General features: G+C 38.9%; 1 protein-coding gene across 13 annotated transcripts in view; it reads left to right on the top strand.

Annotated features, from left to right (window-relative positions):
• Positions 1-24,515, top strand: part of CADPS (calcium dependent secretion activator) — a 571,423-nt gene that overhangs the window by 331,993 nt on the left and 214,915 nt on the right. For all 13 annotated transcript variants that reach the window (XM_060202988.1, XM_060202982.1, XM_060202989.1 and 10 more), the window contains exons 8-9: positions 1,520-1,659; positions 16,115-16,181. In XM_060202988.1, coding sequence (XP_060058971.1) covers positions 1,520-1,659; positions 16,115-16,181 — 207 coding nt within the window. The remainder of the gene's footprint in view (positions 1-1,519; positions 1,660-16,114; positions 16,182-24,515) is intronic.

Below are 24,515 nucleotides of genomic sequence, written 5' to 3' on the forward strand. Positions count from 1 at the left end.
CAGGACACACAACTTCTGTTGTTCCTATATTCACGTTCCTCTAGCTTCAGAGACTTTCCAAATATTTCACTCCTCTAGTGTGTGTTCCCTGGTTTCCAAGTGGCTTCAGAGAACCCTTTCTCACAAAATAAAACAGTAGGTTTGCTGAGTTACCCCTATTCCCAACTTCTGAAACCATACATGTAGAGAAAGACGCCTCAAGGCATTTTTTAAGAATCAATCCTTCAGGGGTCGGGCATTGGCGCAGTGGGTTAAGCGCATGTGGAGCAAAGCACAGGGACCAGCTTAAGGATCCCGGTTCGAGCCCCCGGCTCCCCACCTGCAGGGGAGTTGCTTCACAGGCGGTGAAGCAGGTCTGCAGGTGTCTATCTTTCTCTCCTCCTCTCTGTCTTCCCCCTCCTCTCTCCATTTCTCTTTGTCCTATCCAACAACGAATTGCGTCAACAAGGGCAATAATAATAACCACAATGAAGCTACAACAAGGGCAAAATAAGGGGGGGGGGGAATGGCCTCCAGGAGTGGTGGATTCATGGTGCAGGCACCGAGCCCAGCAATAACCCTGGAGGAGGGAAAAAAAAAAATCCTTGAGAAAAAAAAAAAGAATCAATCCTTCAAGCCCTGTGGTTGGTAGTTCCTTCAGCTAGAGGACAATTGACTGTTATATGATAAGTTTGTAAATCAAGGTGTTACAGTGTATGACAAGCCCTTTCCTTCTTTAAGTCTTACGAATCTTTGATCTCACATCCATCAGTTAAGGTTCAATCAGTTTTTTTCCTGAAGCCTTTGAGGGGCTTCTTCTCTACAAATAGTGGGAGAAATAAGAGAGTGGACAGGAAATATTCTTGAATACAGATTATTTCTCCCTCTCATAGCCCCATCTTCTATATGAAGTGAATAATATATGAGGAGCATTTTCTTTCTCTCTTCTACTACCCGGGCTTTTTCCTAAGCTTCATACGTATGTGATTCCAGCACCCCAGTGGATTTTTTTCTCCTTGCAATCACAGAAGGAGAGGGAGAAAGAGAGAGATTAATCCACCACTTGTATAGCACCCCTTGTGCGTGGTGTTCCCATGTGGTGCTCAGGGCTCAAAGCCAGATCCTCCCACATGGTAAAGTGTGCAGTCTATCACGTGAACTGTCTCCCAACCCTAAGGGACATTCTCTATTCTGAGTTTCTTTAGTTCTTTGGAACTTTAAATAAGATTGCACAGTCACATAAATTCTAACATTTATTAATATTTATACAGAAGTAACCAGTATTAATGAGAAGATAGCATGAGAAGACTGCTTCAGTCCTCAAGCACAGCTGCCTAGGGAGAGCTTGCTTATCTGGAAGGTGGAGTCTTGGACTGAAGTCTGATGGCCAGGCCTCCATTTCATTTAACTCTCTCCCTGTTGGCTGTGGATCCTGGGGGAAGACATTCAATTTATCAGCAGCAAAGATAACCTCTATGAAAGTATACACATCACATATTTTCATTTCCTAGCTCAATGGGTTGTCCTTTTGTTCCTACAGGTCATTCTCCATCCCACCCCAAATAGCCCCAAACAGTCAGAGTGGCATAAAATGACCGTCTCCAAGAACTGCCCTGATCAAGACCTCAAAATCAAACTCGCTGTCCGGATGGATAAGCCTCAGAACATGAAGCATTCTGGGTAAGTATTTTTCTCTAAGTATGATTTTAGATACTGTACTTCCATTCAGTTCTTACAATATTTGTTAAAAGAAAGACTGATCTTTAGTTAGTGACCTGGGAGGGAGTTACATAAAGGATTTATGAGAGATTAAAAGAATAGCTGAATTTGATATTCAGTATAAGCTTCTTCAGTTCTTATGATTACTATATTTGTACTGTCAAAACAGAAACTGGGAAAGAAACATCTTCCTCCTTTAACAGGATTTCTATTATACAACCTTCCTGAGCATGCTGGGTGGTTCTGGTTTGATTTTACCAACATCATATAGCTTCTCAAAAACATCTATATCTTTCAAGGAACTAGGAATGACTCATTAGTATTTTCATTAGCAATTACATGATTCTTGAGGGGTAAGAAGTTGCTGTAGACAATCGTCTCATCGTTGAGTTCATTTTTATATTTAATACATTTAAACTGATGATCAAAAATTGAAAATCTATGATCATTCCTAGCAGCCTTTTTTTTTTAACTTGATAAAGACAGAGAAAAATTGAGATGAAGAGGAGAGAGGAAGAGAGATACTTCCTATACTGCTTGTTGGGGGCCAGGGGCTTGCACCCAGGTCTTTGTGCAAGGTAACATATGTGCTTAACCTGGTGTACTTCCACCCAGACCCAGATTATCTTTCAAATCATACTAGCAATTTGTGTAGAAATTGCTTCTTGATGACTGGGTATATGTTGAGCCATGGCACTCTAAATTAAACTGTTTGGACATCACTGTCTCAGAAAATGTGTCACTTAGACAAGTGTTGGGTCATATAACTGAGTTCATAAGAGGAAATGGGTAGTTTTTTAAGGATTCTGCAGGTAGCATTTGGCAGCCTTCCATTCTACTTAGCACCTCTGACCAAAGGAAATATATATGTATATATATTATATATATTACTTATATATATATTATATATATATATCAAGATAAAATTCTCTTTGGGGTGTTTGTGTTAATGAGAGGGCTTTACATGGTAACAAATGACCCACAAGCTGAGGTTCAGTTAAGTGTTAAAGCTGGGAAATTCTAAAACCTAGTACCTGAACGTAACCACTGATAATATATATTTTTTGTTTTTTGTTTTTTTAATTTATTTATTGGGGGATTAATGTTTTACAGTTTACAGTAAATACAATAATTTGTGCATGCATAATATTTCTCAATTTTCCACATAACAATACAACCCCTACTAGGTCCTCTGTCATCCTTTCCCAGGACCTGTACTCTCCCTGCACCCACCCCAGAGTCTTTTATTTTGGTGCAGTACACCAACTAATAAAGTTTTTAAACAAACAAAAAAAGCAAATTGTGGTAAATCCCTTTGTATGTATTTTCTATATCTTACACATATTAATTAATTTAATAGATAAGACTCTGAGAGGCTAAGTAGACTGTCTAAAGTTACCAAGCTAGAGGCCAGGTAATGGCATACCCCATATAGCGTGTGTCCATGGCCAAGGACCCAGGTTCAAGCACCTGGTACCTATCTGCAAAGGGGAAGCTTCATTAGTGGTAAAGTAACTGCAGATGTTAGTCTTTCTCTCTCCCTCTCTGTATTCCCTTCCCCTCTGTCAATTTCTATTTCTATAAAAAATTTTTAAAAAGGTAAGAAAGGAAGAAAGAAAAAAAGAAAGAAAAGAAAGGAAAGAAAAGAAAATGTAGGGGGGAATGGATGCTGGTGCATTGGATTCAAAGCAGTGGATTCAAAGTGGATTCAAAGTACTGAGCCTCAGAGATAGGTTTGGTGGCAGTTAAGAGATTGAAAACTAAAATAAACATACAAAAAAATCAAAATAAATAGAGAGTATCAGAGAGTGAATTGTCCAGGGTCTGGAGTCTGGGTTCTTAACCACTGTTTATACTGCCTTTCAACAAACAGGACAAATAAGGCAATGAACAAATAAACTGGCTAATCATGAATCCAAGGGTATGTTTTTTTTTTATTAAATATTTATTTATTTATTTTCCCTTTTGTTGCCCTTGTTTTATTGTTGTAGTTATTGTTGTTATTGATGTCGTCGTTTTTGGATAGGACAGAGAGAAATGGAGAGAGGAGGGGAAGACAGAGAGGGGGAGAGAAAGATAGACACCTGCAGACCTGCTTCACCACCTGTGAAGCAACTCCCCTGCAGGTGGAGATCCAGGGGCTCGAACCAGGATCATTAAGCTGGTCCTTGCGTTTTGCACCACATGCGCTTAACCCACTGCGCTACCGCCCGACTCCCAAGGGTATGGTTTTGTTAATGTCTCCTTTTTTAAAATTAAAAAAAAAAAACCTTATTTCAATTCATACCCAATTCCTTGAATTCCCTATTTCATCTTTTCCATTGGTGTAAACCACTAATAATATATATTTCAGTCAAAACCCATGGTGTTCCCAAACTAATCAGGAGAACACTAAAGTGAAAATCCAAGGTCAGAGATGATTTCTTTCTGACCTAAAAGAATCCAACTATAAAATAAAATAAATAGTGGTCCGGGAGGTGGCGCAGTGGTTAAGGCACTGAGGTTATGAGTTCAGTCCCCAGCAGCACATGCACCAGAGTGATATTTGGTTCTTTCTCTCTCTCCTATCTTTCTCACTAAGAAATAAATAAAATCTTTAAAAAATAATAAATAAAATAAAATAAAATAGCATGTGGCACGAAGCATGAGGACAGGCTTAAGGATCCCAGTTCGAGCCCCAGGCTCTCCCACCTGCGGGGGTGGGGGGGGTCACTTCACAGGCGGTGAAGCAGGTCTGCAGGTGTCTGTCTTTCTCTCCCCCTCTGTCTTCCCCTCCTCTCTCCATTTCTCTCATCCTATCCAACAACGATGACATCAATAACAACAACAACAATAACTACAACAACAATAAAAATAAGGGCAACAAAGGGGAAAATAAAGAAGTAAATAAAATAAATAAAAACCCAATTGTGACTGCCTGTGGAATGGGGTGGTGACGGGAAGCTGATGCTCTCAACTCTGCTATTGTAAGGATCAAAATTCTGAACAGCCTGAATAAGCCTGGGAGAGGACTTGAGTTTCAAATGAGAATGCAGCCTAGCCAAGATCGTGATCCCAGACTGTGAGACCCTGACCAAAAGGCACAAGTAAACCACATCTAGTTTCTGACCCACAGATATTGTGACAAAAAGAAATGTGGCTTAGGGTGTTGTTGTTTTTTTTAACATATATATATAACTTGTTTTGTTTTTAAAGTAGAAGAAACCCATGAGAAGTCCAGGAGGGAGAGATTAGGATAGGAAGTACACATACCATTAGGTTAGCAGAGCATAACAACATAAGATCAGGAAGTAAAGAACAGACCTCAGACTTGGTACTTTGGGGGTCTAGGGAGCGAAGGAAGCTCTAGATTCCACAAAAGATAAACAGTTACTGTCAGAACTCTAGATGGTGTCAGCCCAGAGGCTTTCCATAAGAAGAAGCAAAGGATGTACATGCTCTAGAGACCCATTCACCGACCACACTCAGACTTGGATTTGGAGAATTTACATTGCAATCTCTTAAGAAAAAACTATTCCTAGGCCAGAGATGAGATTATGGCAGATCTCTTCTGCTTGTGGCCATTAAAAGGCTGGAGGGAAGTAATCCAGACTCTTTCTATACACTTTTTTCAGCTGTCCCTGATGAGGTACACCAGATTCTCCTCAATTAAATTGGTCCCTGTAGAGAGTCAAGCAGTTGTGCAGTGGGTTAAGCACAGGTGGCCCCAAGCGCAAGGACTGGCATAAGAATCCTGGTTTGAGCCCCCGGCTCCCCACCTGCAGGGGAGTCACTTCACAGGTGGTGAAGCAGATCTGCAGGTGTCTATCTTTCTCTCCCCCTCTCTGTTATCCCCTCCTCTCTCCATTTCTCTCGGTTCTATCCAACAACAACAATAACTACAACAATAAAACAAGGGCAACAAAAGGGAATAAATAAATATTTTTAAAAATAATTGGTACCTATGAAGATATCTTGTGAAGTGTTTCTGAACTCAGCTTTCCCTCATTCTTGTTATAGTGCTGGCACATATTCTAAGATGTTTAAATATCCTCCCTACTAACTCATCCCCTTCAGTGTAATCATTCCAGCTTCAAGACAATAGATTTAAGAATTCTGCTGTGTTCCTGTGGCACATAGGAGAAGAACCTGCATCTTTAGAGAAATACTGATTCATAAATAATCCCTAAATATTTGCTAAAGAAGCCAGAGTATGAATTAGCAGTATGGGGAGAGGAGAGGAGAAAGAGAGATGTGAATTTATGCATCTCCTAAACTACTTCTTAAAAATTTACTTAAAAGAATCAATACCGGGGGCCAGGTGGTGGCGCACCTGGTTGAGCGCATGTATTACAATGTGCAAGGACCCGGGTTCAAGCCCCCAGTCCTCACCTGCAGGGGGAAAGCTTTACGAGTGGTGAAGCAGGGCTGCAGGTGTCTCTCTGTCTCTCTCCCTCTCTATCACCCACTCCCTCTTGATTTGTCTCTATCTAATAAAGATAAAAAAGTATAAAATCTAAAAAAAATGGTAAAAAAAAAAAGAATCAATATCTCAGTCCACATCCTATACCCCTTTGCAACACTATGCTTTTTTATGATTATAATTTCAAAAATGCTCCCTTTTAATCCCCACAGCAAACATTTGGCATAGTTACTATTTTCTCTATTGGAAACATGTCCATATTTTCATCTAGTCTGTGGAAACTGAACTCACTGGACTCATTAATTTTTCAGTTGGTTTGTTTACAAAATTGTTAACATATTTCCAACTCCAGACCCCCCAGGTAAGAGAAGAAATTACGTATCACTGCTGACAGTTTCCATATCTATTTCCTAGCCCAAGGCTGCCATTTGAAAATGGCTTATGCTAACAGCCATGCCAAGAGGGTCTGTAGTAACTTTGAAAAGTGGACAGTGTGTTTCCCAGTTGCTCTGCCAAACTTGATATAGCCGAAAGCAGGGTAACCAGACTTAGATATACTAGGAATGATTCAAGGGAAAAAAATTAGACCTCATTTCCTTTCATTTTAACTTGCAGTAACTTTATTGACCTACTGTGAGGTGGAGAAAGAAAGAAATGTTTGAACAGTGTCACAAGTTTGAGTATGGGGGAAAGAAAGAACTTCTTAAAAGATATATATATATATATATATATATATATTTAGTGCCAGACTGATAGTGCATTAACTATAACCAGACTTGCATTCTTGAGGCCCCATAGGTCCCAGTTTCAATCCCCATCATATATATTGCTAGAAATGAGCAATGCTCTGGTATCTTCTTCCATTCCCTTTCCTTTCCTTTCCTTTCCTTTCCTTTCCTTTCCTCTCCTTTCCCCTCCTTTCCTCTCCTTTCATCTCCTCTCCTCTCCTCTCCTCTCCTCTCCTTTCCTTTCCTTTCCTTTCCTCTCCTCTCCTCTCCTCTCCTTTCCTTTCCTTTCCTTTCCTCTCCTCTCCTCTCCTCTCCTCTCCTCTCCTCTCCTTTCCTTTCCTTTCCTTTCCTTTCCTTTTCCTCTCTCTTCCTGGCCTTCAATTTTGTGAAAAATTAATAATAAATCTTTTATAATTAGATAAATCCATTCTTTTTATAGTGTTTATTAAAAATAGCAGTAAAATAAGAATTATTATGAATTGTCCTTGGTTTGTAGAGTACAGTTCCATGAATGTACCACTGAGCCATTCAGTACAAGTTTCTCTACTGGGTAGAATTATGTCAGTGAGAAAATCAGCACTGCTTATTGACCATAAAACATGAGACTCTAGATCCTAGGCTTTCTAATTTTTTTATCCTTTTCATCTGTATGGTGTTTTTTAAAATTTCTTTATTGGAAAATTAATGTTTTATATTTGAAAATAAATAGAATAGTTTTTACATGCATAATATTTCTCAGTTTTCCATATAACAATACAACCTCCACTAGGTCCTCTGTCATCCTGCTTGGACCAGTATTCTCCCCCGCCCCACCCACCCCAGAGTCTTTTACTTTGGTGCAATCTGCCAATTCCAGTTCAGGTTCTATTTGTGTTTTCTCTTTTGATCTTGTTTTTCAACTTCTGCCTGAGAATGAGATCATCCCATATTCATCCTTCTGTTTCTGACTTATTTCACTTAACATAATTTTTTAAGGTCCACCAAAGATCCTCTGAAAACTGTAAAGTCACCATTTTTTATAGCTGAGTAGTATTCTAGTATGTATTTATACCACAATTTGCTCAGCTACTCATCTGTTGTTGGACACCTAGGTTGCTTCCAGGTTTTGGCTATTACAAATTGTACTGCTAGGAACATATGTGTACACAGATCTTTTGGATGGGTGTGTTGGGTTCCTTAGGATATATCCCCAGGAGAGGAATTGCAGGATCATAGGGTAGGTCCATTTCTAGCCTTCTGAAAATTCTCCAGACTGTTCTCCACAGAGGTTGGACCAATTTACATTCTCACCAGCAATGCAGGAGGGTTCCTTTAACCCCACAACCTCTCCAACATTGGCTGCTGTTACCTTTTCTGATGTATGACATTCTCACAGGAGTGAAATGGTATCTCATTGTTGACTTTATTTGCATTTCTCTGACAATCAAAGACTTGGAGCATTTTTTCGTGTGTTTCTCAGCCTTTTGGATCTATTTTGTTGAATATTCTGTCCAGGTCTTCCCCCCCATTTTTGGATGGGGTTATTTATTTTCTTGTTTTTGAGTTTGGCATATTTTGGTTATTAGTCTCTTATCTGATATATGGCATGTAAAGATCTCCCATTCTGTGAGAGGTCTCTTTTGCTGTGAAGAAGCTTTTTACTTTGATGTAGTCCCATAAGTTTATGCTTGCCTTAGTCTTCTTTGTAACTGGATTCGTTTCATTGAAGATGTCTTTAAAATTTATGCGGAAAAGAGTTCTGTCAATATTTTCCTCTAAGGATCTGATAGTTTGTGGTCTAACACCCAAGTTCTTGATCCACTTGGAATTAACTTTTGTATTTGGTAAAATATAGTGGTTCAGTTTCATTCTTCTGCATGTTTCAACCCATTGTTTCCAACACCATTTGTTGAAGAGACTCTGCTTTCCCCATTTAATTGTCTGGGCACCTTTGTCAAAGATTAGATGTCCGTAGATGTAGGGGCTTACTTCTGGGCTCTTAATTCTATTTCACTTGTCACTGTGTCTATTCATGTTCCAGTACCAAGCAGTTTTGATGACAATGGCCCTATAATACAATTTGAGATCTGGGAGTGTGATGCCTCCAGTTCTGTTCTTTCTTCTCAAGATTGTTTTGGAAATTCTAGATCTTTTCTGGTTCCACATAAACCTTTGTAGTATTTGTTCTATTCTCCTAAAAATGTGGTTGGGATCTTGATGGGGATAGCATTAATTTTGTATATGGCTCTGGGTAGTATATTCATTTTGATGATGTTAATTCTTCCAACCCATAAACATGGAATATCTTTCCACTTCTTTGTGTCTTTTTCTATTTCCTTGAGTAGTGACTCATAATTTTCAGTATATAAGTCTTTCCCTTCTTTGGTTAGGTTTATTCCTAGATATTTGATTTTTTTTGTTGTTGCTATAGTAAAAGGAATTGATTCCTGGATTTCATCTTCTTCTAACTTAGTGTTTGCATAGAGGAATGCCACTGACTTTGAATGTTAATTTTGTAGCCTGACACCTTACTGTATTGCCTGATGATTTCCAAAAACTTCTTGCTGAATTCTTTAGGTTTTTCTATGTACATTATCATGTCATCTGAAAATAGGGAGAGTTTAACTTCTCTTCCTATCTGTGGACTCTTGTCCTGGTTCATTTCTCCGATATTTCTTCTTGTTGGTTTAACCATTTTATATAGTATGTTATGAGATCGCTCTCTCAGTATTTTTCAAATTACTAATCACTCTTGCCTGGATTGACTTGTATTTAAGTAAGGTAATTATAGGGTTCACAGTTGTGGAAACTGACAGTTGTTTCAATAGTATTTTAATTCCTGAGGTGGAGCTCAGTGGCTTAAAAGCCTCTTTTGTTCTTTTTCTTCACTGTAAGCTATGGGAGCCTGAGGGCTTTTAAACTATAAGTAGGCTTCTTAGTTTAATCCCTCACTCCTGACCAGAGATAAAGCAGGGTGGGGCAGAGATAATCCAGTGGTTATGCAAAGAGACTTTCACAGCCCCACTGCTAGGCCACCAAGGTATAGATCTTCTCCTGAGGTATCTTGTTAGTTCTCTGTCCCTTGGTGTCAGCACAGGGCCTCCCTGCCACTACTTCAGATTCTGAGGGCAGTAGCAATGGATACTCACAGTTACATTTGGTGAGTCTCAGAGGAATTCTCTCCTCTTTTTAGCCATCCCCTTGGTGATACAGACTGGAGGTGGTGTCTCAATTGGTAAACTGCCAGACTGTTACAAGTCACTTAATCTCTCCCTAGGATCCTCTCTGTCCACGAGCCACACGTGTTTGCACTAACCAGTGATTTGGTGGTTTCTTGAAGTCATTCTAGTCCTTTCTTGTTGCGGTCCCAGGTGGTCTCTGTATTGAGTTTTCAAGTTCAGTATATATAGGCACATTTCATGTCATGCTTAAAGCAGATTCAGTAATGCTTAAGCTTTATTATTCCCACTATCTTAATAAATGACCTCTCCCTTCACTCAGTTGCTCAGACCAAAAACTTTATAATGTCTTTGACATTTCTCTTTCTCACTTACTCATAATCTCCTCTTATCACTGAAGTCTTCTGACTCCAGCCTTGTAATGAATCTACAGTTGAACCATCATCCCCAAATCTGTCACCATTCAAATCCAGGCCTCCAGCAAGTCTCTCCTTCACTTGTTTCACATGTTTACTCAATACTCTGCAGCTGTACTTGCTTCCCTGCAATCTGTTTTCAACCCTGAATTCAGGGTAACTTTTCAAAGTATAAGTCAGAACCTGACACTCAAGTACTGGAAATCTCCAGTGGTCCTCATCTTCTTGTTATTAAAAATCAATGTCATTAGCAAAGCCATGAAATGCTACCTGATAAGTATTTCATGACCTACTTGACCCTAATTACTACTTTAGACACACTGGCCTCCTTGCTTTTCTTCGAACTCTCCAGGTTGCACCACTATTTTAGGACCCTTGTCCATACTGTTTCTTCTACCTTGAATTCCTCTAGCCCCATACTCAGTTATCCACAAACCTCACCTTGATTTCTATATCACTACACCTTATGAGAATGATTTTCCTCTAGTGTCTATTCTCTATCTCTCACTCTCTCTCTACTCTCATTTAATTTCACTGACACGCACACACACACACACATATATATATATATCTCCTCCCATGTCATCTGTTTCTACATTTATTAGCTTGCTGACTATATTCTTCACTAAACTATAATTTCCTTTTCAGCAGTGACATTTGTTTCCATTGTCCAAAATGCTAGTACAGGGCCTGATATATACTCAAATTACAAGGGACTGGTTGAGCACATATGTTACAGTGTGCAAGGACCTGGGTTCAAGCCCCTGTCCCACCTGCATGGGGAAAGCTTCACAAGTGGTGACGCAGGGCTGCAGGTGTCTCTCTATTTCTCACCCTCACTATCTCCCCATTTCCTGTCAATTTCTGGCTGTCTCTTCTCAATAAATAAATAAGGATAATAATAAAAAATTAGTCAAAGTACAAGAGACTGTTGCATGAAAGAATAAGTATCCAAACTAAGTTTAGAATTGTTTTCTTCCAGGCAAGGGAGATAGCATAATGGTTATGCAAACAGACTCTCATGTCTGAAACTCCCAGATCCCAGGTTCAGTTCTCCTTGCTACCATAAGTCAGAGCTGAGTAGTGCTCTGGTCTTCCTCTCTGTATCTTTCTCTCTGTATTTCTCATTAAAATAAAATAAAATAAAATACTGTGTTATTCCTATTAGTTCATATTTAACTGGACACCTGAAATTGAAGTAAAATACATAACTCCCATGTTTCACTTTCAATTCATTCATTGAGTCACAGTCCACCAGGAATAAGTCACAGCAAGTCTGATTTTCATTTTGTTTTAACAAATCTTTTGGGGTAGATAGTTGATAATAGTTGAGTTGCTAATTCATTTACATAATATATTCACAAGTGCCACCGGAAGGAAGACTCCTTTTTTATGCAAATGAAAGTTGCAGTTATCACCAAGAATGCCTAGTATCTCCAGGGCAGAGGTCAGGAGGTTATAGAAAAACTTTGAATGTCTTCCTCTCTTCTTGCAGCCTTCCATAGTTCACTCTGACCTTTTGACCCCTCAAATTACTGAAATACCCCTAGGAAAGAGGCATTCCCCCAACACTACCCCATGACTCATGCTACCTGCTAGCATGAGTTTTATGAAACTGCTCCAAGCAAGAATATACAGAATTGTGATGCAAGGAACTCTAAAATCCAGGCATGTGTACTTACCCAAAAGTTGAATGGAAATTCAAATAAAGAATCCAGGACTGCAGATATAGCTCAAGAGGTAGGTTATGTTCCTTGCTACAGCCCAGGTTTGAGTACCAGTACTATAGTGTCTCTCCCTTTGTCTGTCTCTTTCTCTCCTTATTTCTCTCTGTGTGTCTCTAGTTGAAAAAGTGACCCAAGTATGTGTGGTTCTGGCTCTGCTAAAAAAAAAAAAAAAAAATCCCAAAATCAATCCCTTGAGATTTAGTAGTTATATACTCATTCTACTAGAGCTAGTTCTGTTGCTGCCTCTACTATTATTACTATTGATAACTAATAGCCAACACAAACAATGCTTGACTTTCATCAAGTAGTCACCATGTGCCAGTTACTATGCTAAATAATTGAAACAAACACATCATTTCCATCATCCCTCACAACTCTGTGTAGTAGATGCTATTTTATCTCCAAGTTATACCTAAGAAAACTGAGGCACAGAACAATTAAACTTAAAGACAGAAAATGGCAGAGAAGAATTCCCACCTAAATATTCCCATGCTGAGTCTGAAATGTAACCACAAGGTTCAGTTTTGCTCACTACACTAAATGCTGATTTATCTACTAGTAAATCCAAATTTCTTCGTATCCAGATGGCCCAAACTGAAAGTTAGGGCCACTAGTGCCCACACAGCACATATATATATAGTGTGAGGAGCTAGATGAGGGAAGCCACCTGTATGTCTGCAGCCACAACACTCCCATCTGCTCCAGGTACTTGCATTCTATTTAATGAGCATGTTTCAACCTCAGAAAAATACAGGCCCAGAGCTGACTAGACAGAAATGGTACATTGCAACCCTTCGTTTTTCTCAGTTTTGACACCTTCTGGTATGTGCCAAATTAGCAATAAATTCTGAGGAAAACCTCAAAGGGAAAACCCCTCCTTCACACAAACTAACTGATACTTTCCAAAGGAAGATTGTTGATTTTTTTTCTACTGGTCTCACTCAGCTTTCTCATTCAGAAGCTTTTCACCAGAGATCTTCTCTGTTCACATACTTTTTTTTTTTTTTTTTAACAAAGAAGCCAGAAATTACTATTTTGCCATAGGAAGACACACAGTAAAGAAGTTGTTCTAGAGCCAGAATGTTTTGAGTTTAAATTTAACTGTATCATTCACCAGCTGTGTGGTCCTGGGGAACTGACTTTAATTCTTTTTTTTTTTTCTTTTTGTCTCCAGGGTTATTGCTGGAGCTCTGTGCCTGCACTACAAATCCACTGCACCTGGAGGCTATTTTTTTCCTTTTTGTTGCCCATGTTGTTTTATCATTGTTGCTGTTATTATTGTTGTTGTTATGATGTCATTGTTGTTAGATAAGACAGAGAAAAATCAAGAGAGATAGGGAAGACAGAGGGGGAGAGAAAGATTGTGAATTGACCCCCCTGCAGGTGGGGAGCTGGGGGCTTGAGCTGGGATCTCAAGCTGGGATCCTTAAGCTGGTCCTTGCACTTTGTGCCATATGCACTTAATCCACTGCACTACCACCTGACCCCCTGACTTTAATTTCCCAAACCTCAATTTCTCAACTTTAAAACAGGAATAATAGTGAAGTGATATGACTATTAGTATGTGTTTCCCTTTTTCCCAATGTTTTTTAAACACTTAATTTTTTTTAAGGTTGTATTTACTTATTAGTGAGAAAGACAGAAGGAGAGAGAGAAAGAACCAGACATCACTCTGGTACATGTGCTGCCAGGGATCAGACTCAGGACCTCATGCTGGAGAATCCAATGCTTTATCCATTGTGCCACCTCCCAGAGCACTTTTTTAAACACTTTATGTTAAGTACTTTAACCCTCATAACCCTTGCAATACATTATTTCTATAATTCTCATTGTATAAATATGAAAGCTAAAGTACACATGAGTCCAGTAACTATCAAAGTCACACACAAACCTAGAAAGTATAACACCAGTTTCAAACTCTTAATCTCTCCAATTGGATATCAACTCGTGTAAAGTCCCTGAGATAATACAGAAAACTAGTAGAACCTTATGAAGTAATACCTAGGAGTTTTATGCTGAAGGAAAGGTTAATGATTCAATATGCATTGCATCCTCTGATTTTAGTGAACTCCTTTCCTACTTCTATTCTCAAAAGAACCTCTACGGGATTCTTTTTTTTTTTTTTTTTCTATCCAAAAGACATGCATTTTGTCCTACATTCTGTTCACACTTCATTCTGCAGCACAGCCACTACAGTCAACTTAAATAGAAATATACAGACGTACTTTATTGTACTATACCTCCAATTCACTATACTTTGTGGGTATGCTTTTTACAAATTAAAGATTTAATCTTAGGAAGAATATGAATTCAGAGAACAGAGAGAAGTCAGTCTAGACAGCATAACACACAAAGTTAGAAGGGAGTGAAATGTTATATTGTAATCAGAAATTATAAATATGTTATGTACTGAAGGCAGGTCTACTTAGTTAAGCAGGTGCAAAAATAAAGAGAGTTTTAGGTCACTTCACTAGAGTAGATTTTTTCTCTGTGGGCTGTGAGTATACATACCCATTTCACTGACTGTATAAAGATGGTTTTAGTGATATACAGGCAAGAATTTATTGGCTACTTATGTGTTTTAGAGTATGCTACATAATTTATAATTTGTTAGGCTATAATGTAAATTTTCCCTGTAATAAGTCAGTTTTTAAATGTCAGTTAAGGTGTCAGGTAGTGATGCACTCAGTTGAGCACACATATTGCCATGCACAAGGACCCAGGTTCAAGCCCCAGCCCCCACCTGCAGGAGGGAAACTTCATGGGAGGTAATGCAGTGCTGCAGGTGTGTTGAGGAGAGATGGGGAGAGGAGGGGAGGGGATAAAAGTGAATGAAAGAAGAGGAGGGGAGAAAAGAAACTGGATACCAGGAGCAGTGGATTTACCATGCAGGTATAGAGCCCCAGTGATAATCCTGGTGGCAATAGGAAATTAAAATAAATAAATAAATAAATATTAAAATATCTAGCAAATCAGAAAGTAGGTGTACAGATGAGGGGTAAATTCTGAATGTGGATTATAGGTGGCCAAAGTCAGAGTACCCTTTAGATAAACAAAGGAAACCAAGAGAAACCAAGTGAAATTTATTAACGCTTGAAACTTATTAATCAGTTTACATTTTAATTAGATGTATTATTCATTGTTTACAAAATGGAAACTTTGCTTAATTCTAAGCACAGTAAGGATTTTGAGGTTATCTGGCTGGTTTTGAAAGCAGGTACAGCCAGTTTTGAATTTGGGCATATCTGAGTATGAACAGTCTCTCCTGGTTGATTCAATAGAGCCTGAAAACCACTAGTCACATCTCTTTGATCAAAGCCAGTTCAATATGTAACAGTTCAAATACCAGTGGGATCATCCTATAGGAATTGATAACGGCGATTTTAAAAAATCTGTTTTGAGCTATATGTCAGTAGTTCTTAACCCTCATTTTATTTAATTTTCTGACTAAAGGTGAATTTCCATCAACAGAGTAGCATTTGTAGAAGGGGTGAAGGGTATAGGAATTACTGCCTATATCAACTTTGAAGCTTCCCTTCCTATATTGTACCTGCTTTTGCCAGAACAGTAGCAAAAGAAAACAAGATTTTCCTGAGTGTGCCTCAGTATGAGATTTGAAAGCCTTGGAATTGTGAGATTTAGCACTTTTTACCCCCTCCCTCTCCTATGCAACACCTTCAGGAGTTTCCCTACCTAAAGATTTTTAGCACATAAACAAATTAAGTCTCAACATAACATTTTCCAAGTTGCTTTCTGGAATCAAACAGGAAAAACTTAAGTCAAATTTGATGTTGGGCCATAATTCCTTCTCTAAGTAGAAATGATCCTGGCCTGCTGTTCTTATCCTCAACCACACAGCTCAAAAGCTGCTTTCTATTTCTGAGCATTTCCTTGTGTATGAGTGCCAGTCTTCACAGACATGTGTCTTAAACTGTGGGTGCATTCAAGCATTAATGAAACTCTTCTCTTTTCTCCTTTCCCTTAGGTATTTATGGGCCATTGGTAAGAATGTATGGAAGAGATGGAAGAAAAGGTTTTTTGTATTGGTGCAGGTAACTCTTCAACTCTGATATAAGCTTTAAGAGTAATCAGTGTTAAAGATTTGAAAAGATCTATGGTTTTAATGAAGGTGTAATTTACCTAACATGAACAAAGCTTAAGCAGTTAGGTAATATATTTTTTTACTTATTATATATCCATATAACCGCCTATCAGAGGGAGACACAATGTTTCCACTGCATAGAGAAATCCCTTTAAAAATTTTTAATACCACTATAAAGTTTAGAAAATTAATGTGCATGTACTATTTTTAATTCTAAGAATACATGGATAGAGTAATACAAAGTGAACTGCCTAATCCCTGATGGTGATGAAGGATGTCAAAGAGGAAGAAAATATGCAGGCAAAAATAAGTATCTCATTAGGACAGCAGGGAAATTAACATTGTTTTAGAAGAAACTGCTATAGTAAATAAAGTGTAAGTGCTATAGTAAAGGCACTATATACTCATTATGAGAAGAGTGGAATTTAGTTGGACTTTTTATGTCCATTTATTGTGTTTTGATTTTGAATTACCCACAGTGAGGAAACTATTACTTATGATGCCTGGGGCTCCCAAAAAATTCCTTTCTTTAACCTATCAATAAAACGCTTTCATTTGAGACCCAACGTCTCAGTTGACCTCTTGTAGTGATATTTTAACAGTCTGAAATATATCTTCCCATGTAGAGTTAAAAAAGAGACCTCAAGAGACAGTGTTGCATTGTGGATGATTCTTTCCCTTTAGTGCTGATCACTTGCATAATCAACTCTGTTAGAATCACTTTGTGAGTCAGCCTGACTTCTCCAGATACACCGTGCTGGGCTAGACCTATTTCTGACTCATTTATTTATGCATGTTGAATGTCTGACACAGGCATTCAGGGAATGTTTAGTAGAAGGAAAAACAGAGACACAGAGAGAGAGAGACTGCTGAAAGGACACCGGTCCATCTGATGCCTCTTTTGCTTCTAAGAAAAGAAAACCTCTCAAAGGCAGTGGGACATGAGACATGGAAACTTCCCATCATGATAAAGAATCTTCCCTCTCTCTGTGAGGTAACTAGTTTTTAATTCATTTACAAAACTTTTCTCTGAGAATCTTGGAAGTAACAAAGAACCTGAGAGAAGCTGCTGACCTCTTCCTTTGGGAAAGACTTTTAGGGGAAGTTTTTTGGTTTTTGTTTTCCCAGGGAAAAAAAAAAAAAGATGGATTCTGGAATTATCTACAAAGCTAGGCCTGCACAATATGTACTGGTCCGAGATGGAATGAATGGTTGTTGAGGCAGTATAACTGAAACACCAGCATCATTCTCACTGAGTCTTCTACCTAGAGAAGCTATGAATCACACAGTAGACTAAAAACAAACTTTGTGCTTACTCATAAAGGGCATGGCATGATCCAACTAAGACTCAACATTTTTTCTAAATTAAGTACAAAAGATGAATTATATAAGGTTTCTGAAGATGTTTGATATACATATATACATGTGATGTTTTTTTCTTTTGGTTTGGTTTCATTTTGCAGAGCTAGAGTCTCACACATGCATGATTTCACTGCTCCTGGCCTATTTTGTTCAGATAGTCAAAAGAGACAGAGAAATAAGAAGACATCTCAAAGCGTCTCAGTTTCCTGGTGCAATGACACTCTCATTTAGTGCTAGGTTTTAAACCTCAGCTGCACACATGGCAAGGTACACACCCTGCACACTGAGTCATCACTTGGCCCCATATGCAAGTGATTTCCTTAGCTTTGAAGATGCATTGATCAGGAGAATGCAGTACTTGTATGCTGAGGGTCTTGGATTTGATCCCCAATACTGCACATGTGAGAGATGTTATGATTCCCTTGCTCATAAAATTAATGAGCAAATCTTTTTCAAAAGAACAGTTGAGATACATTGGGGACAATGCTCCTCCAAATTAGTCCTCCTATTTCACCCAAATCAGATTGCCCCTTTAACAACCTCCGTGGCCTAAGAAGTGACATGAAAAACCCACCTCTAAAAGGGGTGTTTTCTTTTTTCCTTTGGTTCTTCAAACACACATACACACACACACACACCACACACACCACACACACACGATTATATTTTTTAAAAATAGGAACATAGTGGCAGAAGAGCATATCAGGGTTACCAATTTTATTCTAAATTTAGAGAAAGCAAAGCATCCCCAGTCACTTGGAGAAGAAAGCTGGCAGTCCAAGGAAGGAGGGATGGCACCCACAGTTGTACATTGTGTTGAATTCAATCATCCATATCAATGATTTTTAGTATCTTTGTAGTCACTAAACTCAGCATGCAAATGTGAGAAACCAGAACTGTACTGGCCAACTGTTATTAAATTTTTAATCATTTTATTGAAGGACTGATGGTTTACAGTACAGTTGTTGGCACATAGATATAATTTCTCATTTCCTGGTGTCAGGTATCTGCAGAATACGTTTACCCCCAACTTAGGTCTTTTTCCACCATCATACACCAAGACCTACACCTTCTCCAGCCTCTCCTTACCTCTCCTTTCCCAGTCTTTTGCTTTGATGAAATATATCCTGCCCTGCCACACATTTCATTTTATGTTTTCCCTTATGGTTCTTGTTTCTTAAGTTCCACCTACAAGTGAATTAACCCAGAGTTTGTACTCTTTTTGTCTTACTTCACTTAACATGCTTCCTTCAAGTTCTATCCAAGATGAGGCAAAGGAGATGCTTTAATTGTTTTTACCAGCTGAGTAGTATCCCATTATATATTATATAATATATAACAATATTACATACTAAATAATAATATCATATATACAATATGATAATTATATATGCCATGACTGTCTTAGTCATTCATCTGTTGGATGGATTGTTTCCAAACTTAGACTATCATGAATTGTGCTGCTATAAACATGAGTGTACAGAGATCTCTTTGGATAAATCCCCAGAAGAAAAATTGCTGAGCCATAGACTAGGTTTGTTTCTAGTGTTCTGAGCAATCTCCAGACTATTCTCCACAAAGGTTGAGTCATAGGTTTGTTTCTAGTGTTCTGAGCAATCTCCAGACTATTTTCCACAAAGGTTGAGTGAATGACTCAAACTTTTGGAGAATAGTGTAGAGATTGCTCAGAACACTAGAAATGGAACCCAGTCTATGGCTCAGCAATTTTTCTTCTGGGGATTTATCCCAAGAGATCTCTGTACAAATTTAGTAACGCTGGGGAGATTAGAGAAATACCTGAGAGGTGTATGGGGAATCTTTATGGAGGGCAGTGTACAAACAACCACATAGGAAACACACCCACCTGAGTGCCTCACTGAGTGCTTTCTGTTGTCCTTCCAGATTTTAGGTCCCATGCAGTGTTTATGTTTTGCTTATTGTTGCTGTGGCTTCACTTTTTTGGTAAAGAACTTATTCAGCTAGAAAGACAGAGATAGAGAGGCAAGGAGAGAAGGAAAGATTCAGAACAAAATCTTCCTCCAGTGCAGTGGGAATTAGAGTTGAACTTGCATTTCATGCATTTCAAAGTAGTTGCACCGTGCAGGTGAACTATCTTGCAGACCCCTCCTAGAGTTTTTGTTTGCTTATTTTTGTCTTGAGCAGAGCACTGGTCTGCTCTGGCTTGTGGTAGTGTTGTGGGTTGAACCTGCTCCAGTGCCTCAGGCATGAAAATTTCTTGCATAAATTGCTTTACTATCTTGCCAGCCTTATGGAGCATTTTTTAAAATTTAACACAATGTATTAGTGGTTTAATTATATTTTACAAGATTATACGATCTCAGGGTTGGGGGCTAGGTGGTGGAACACTCAGTTGAGCATATACATTACCACGAATAAAGACCCAGGTTTGAAACCCTAGTCCCTACCTACAGGGGAGACAATTCATGAGCAGTGAAGCAGGTCTGCAGTTGTCATTCTTTCTCCTTCTCTATCTCCCCTTCCCTCTCAATTTCTCTCTGTCCTATCAAACAACACAGAAAAGGATAAAAAGAGAAGAGAGAGGAGAGAAGAAGAGAAGAGAAAGAGGAGGGGAGGGGAGGGGAGGGGAGGGGAGAGGAGAGGAGAGGAGAGGAGAGGAGAGGAGAGGAGAGGAGAGGAGAGGAGAGGAGAGGAGAGGAGAGGAGAGGAGAGGAAAGGAAAGGAAAGGAAAGGAAAGGAAAGGAAAGGAAAGGAAAGGAAAGGAAAGGAAAGGAAAGGAAAGGAAAGGTGGCCATTGTTCTAAAAAAAATCTTAGAAACAGTTTGCTTGCTTCTGTTTTGTTTGCTTTTATTTTCAAGTTCATGTGTATCAGTCTCTGGATTCTACATATGAGTGAAATCATACAGTAGTTGTATTTCTTCTCTTTACTTATTTCACTAAGTGTAATCACCTCCAGTTTCACCCAAAGGACACAATAGCATCTTTTTTATTGTATTCCACAGAATATATTCCACATGTTTGGCAAGTCATCTGTTAATGGACATTTAGACTGCTTCCACTTCTTGGCTATTGAAGCACTACCCATTTTTAAGAACCAGAGTTAAGATTATGATGGATGTGGTTGAAGTCTGCTCCACCAATGGAGAGAAGGATCAAACAGTTGGAGATGTCCCTGTGTCAGAGATTCAATATTCTAAACAATGAGATAGTGTCCTTCAAGCATGAACCCTCACCATCTGCATCAGGTTTTGTTTAAAATTCAGATCCTAAGGCACCATCCAGAAGATTCCAATACACTAAGTCTGGGATTGGACCCCGGAATCTGAATGTTTAACATGCACTCAGGATATTCTGACGCCAGTGGTCCTTTGGAGAAGCATTGCCTCAGTGGCCACTGTTATATATATATACAGAGCATGAGACAGGGACAGAAAGAGAACCAGACCATAATTCCAGCATATGCCGTACCAGAGATCACACTCAAGACTTTGCTCATGCAAGTTCTGTGCTCTACCACTGAGTCACCTCCTGGGGTGATATTGTCACTTTTCAAATGAAAGTTCCTATTGCCTTTCGACCATACCCTCTTAGCATTTAGGATCTCTGTGGACTGAGCACCAGAACAGTACACAAATGATTACAAGCAACAGATAAAACAAAGCTTCATTGGGTGGGTTCCTTGAAAGTCTCATATGTGCCCCATGAATACAACTATAGACTCTCCCTCAAAAAGTGGGAGAGTCCCTGAAAAGGAAGTGGGTCCTCAGCAACCTGAGTCAATAAATTGCTGGGTACTATGGTTGACATGATCAAGCCACTACTACAGGTGAAGGTGCTAATTCTCTGAGCTCCACCTGGATGTGTAAAGGGAGGCATGGAAGCAGTCATCTCATCATTGAGATCATGTTCACAATCTCAACGGATAATATCATATTTTTATTTTAAAATATTATGCCAGGATAAAATGACTGCTAGTTAAAAACAATATTTGATTTGTCTTTAGTAAGCGGGATCCAGTAATAGTAATGACAGAGTTACTCTCAAAAATTATGGTCAAGACTAGGAAAGAAGATCTAGATGAAATACTTTCTGTTATTAATTGTATGACCATGTATTTTACTCTTACGCAAGAAGTGAGAAGAAAGAGACACAGAAAGGACTAACCATATGATTTTACAAGCAGAGTCCAGCAACTGAAAATAATTGAATCTTATGGGCAGCCTGAAAGTTTCAGTACAGTTTCACAGTAAGACAACATTGCTAAGACTTTAATGTATATTGTGAATACATGAGACAGTTGTGAAATTTGTAGATTACAGAAGCCCACGCCAACCAAAGATTCTAAGTCAATTGATCTGACATACAATATCAACATATTTATAACCTAGCATTCCCCTTCGCACACACACACACACACACACACACACATCTATACTCTAATGAAGGTATCCTCAGTTTACTCTTTAAGAAAAAATATTTCAAATGTTTTCTTAGGTTAAATCAGTGACTGGAAATTAACTAAGGGGTTCCTTTTGCATCTGAGATCCAACCACCTTTGAAACAAAACCTTCAAGTAAACAAAAAGACAACTCAGTGATAGAGCATAGGACTTGCAAATGTGAAGCTCTGAGACCAGTCCCCCAACCCGCTACAACACCTGTAGTGGAGTAGCTCACAGGTGTTTTCCAATCTTGAAGACTATCCCCACAGAATTCAAAACAACCCAGCTCTTGATTCTATATGACAAAATATCCATGAAGTAAAGTTTTTAGTTCTTTAAGCCCTTTTCTTCAAAATATTCCTCCATATATTCACTGTCCATTCAATTATTTATTTTAATGAAGAAGAGCTGCGGAGAGACAGAGACTAGAGCACTGTTCAGCCCTGACTTATGGTAGTGCTGGAATTGGAATCTCAGAGCCTTATGCCTGAGAGTCTTTTTTAAATATTTTATTTATTTATTAATGAGAAAGACAGATGAGAGACAAATAACCAGACATCACTCTGGTACATGTGCAGCAGGGGATTGAACTCAATACCTCATGCTTGAGAGTCTAGTGCCTTAGCCACTGTGCCACCTCCCGGACCACGGCATGAAAGTCTTTTTGCAGAACCATTATGCTGTGTTTCCAGCCCAGATAAATCATTGCTTCTCTTTTCCTCAAGTAATTTTCCAAATTCCAAATTTAAATGATCCTTCTATACCAACTCATTTTTATGTTAGCCCAAAGTTTGTCAGGACAACTTCAACAATATCCCAGAAGAGGGCAGCAGCACACAGCATACCAAGAATCAAGCAGCTGATAAAGAGGAAAACCAAAAAGCATTTAGTAACAGTACATAGATTAATCTTGAAATAACACTTATTGTGTGTTTTTTTTTTTTGCTCAAGTATCTAAAACAATTTAGACTCAATTAATAAGTGCCCTTTTTTGGTATAGTTTTGCTTATAGGAAGAAAAATGTAACTAAGATGTATAACTTTGAAGGCTTCTCTTCAAAAAATTAGAATCTTATAGACAGTGATCCTGGGGGTGGTGTAGTAGATAAAGTGTTGAACTTTCATGGCATGAGGTTCTAAGTTTAAACCCTGGCAATAAATGTCATATGTAATGTTCTGGTCCTCTCACCCTCACTTTCTCTCTCTCAGTAATAACTCCTTGCAAACACCTAAGTTACTCTATGTTAAGATGGCAGTGCCCAATGTATGAAAAGATTTATATAAATGCATACATTGAGGAACCTGACAGTAGCACACTGGGTTAAATGCACATATTACAAAGCATTAGAAACCATGCAAGGATCCCAGTTCAAACCCCCGGCTTCCCACCTGCATGGGGGTCGCTTCACAAGCAGTGAAGCAGGTGTGCAGGTGTGCAGGTGTCTATCTTTCTCTCCCACCTCAATTTCTCTCTGTCCAAAAATCAAAAGAATAAAAAAGAAAAGTGGCCACAGGAGCAGTGGATTCATACTGCAGGCACTAAGCCCCATCAATAACCCTGAAGGCAAAAAAAAATGCATATACTGAATATTTGCTATGTAGAGGTTACACACTTTACATAAAGACTATCTCTGCTTAATTTGTCTTCAACAATACTAATACAAAAGTAAAATATAGATGAAGACTATGAAACTTAGATGAGAGCTTATTGGAGTTAGAGTGAAGTCCCAGGCCTATGTGACCCCAAGTTTCCCCAACTTTTAATCTTCCTTTTTAATGAAGTGAATGCTATTCATTGTTTTTCTGTTTTTTCTTTTTTTAATTTTTTATTTATTTTCCCTTTTGTTGCCCTTGTTGTTTTTATTGTTGTTATAGTTATTATTATTGTTGTTATTGATGTCATCGTTGTTGGATAGGACAGAGAGAAATGGAGAGAGGAGGGGAAGACAGAGACGGGGAGAGAAAGATAGACACCTGCAGACCTGCTTCACCACCTGGGAAGGGACTCCCCTGCAGGTGGGGAGCTAGGGGCTCGAACTGGGATCCTTATGCTGGTCCTTGTGCTTTGTGCCATGTGCATTTAACCCGCTGAACTGCCCTTGTTTTTCTTATTGCATAGAGTAATATGGGTGTCCACAGATGAAAATACTTAGTGTTTGAAGAAATCATATTAAGTGAGATAAGTCAGAGAGAGCATGATGAATATGGGATGATCTCATTCATAGACAGAAGTTTAAAAATACTACCATGATACCAACCTGCCAACCCTCACCAATATGTCCTAGAACCCCATCTCCTGGGACCCCTACCCCACTAGGGAAACCTAGAGACGGGCTGGGGTTATGGTTCAGCCTGCCAATGCCCATGTCTAGTGGAGAAGCAATTACAGAAGCCAGACCTCCCACCTTCTGCACCCCATAGAGATTTTTGGTCCATACTCCCAGAGGAATAAAGAATGAGGAAGCTTCCATTGCAGCAGATAGGATATGGCACACTGGTGGTG

This window comes from Erinaceus europaeus, chromosome 12 (assembly GCF_950295315.1).
Source record: "Erinaceus europaeus chromosome 12, mEriEur2.1, whole genome shotgun sequence".
Lineage (NCBI taxonomy): Eukaryota > Metazoa > Chordata > Mammalia > Eulipotyphla > Erinaceidae > Erinaceus > Erinaceus europaeus.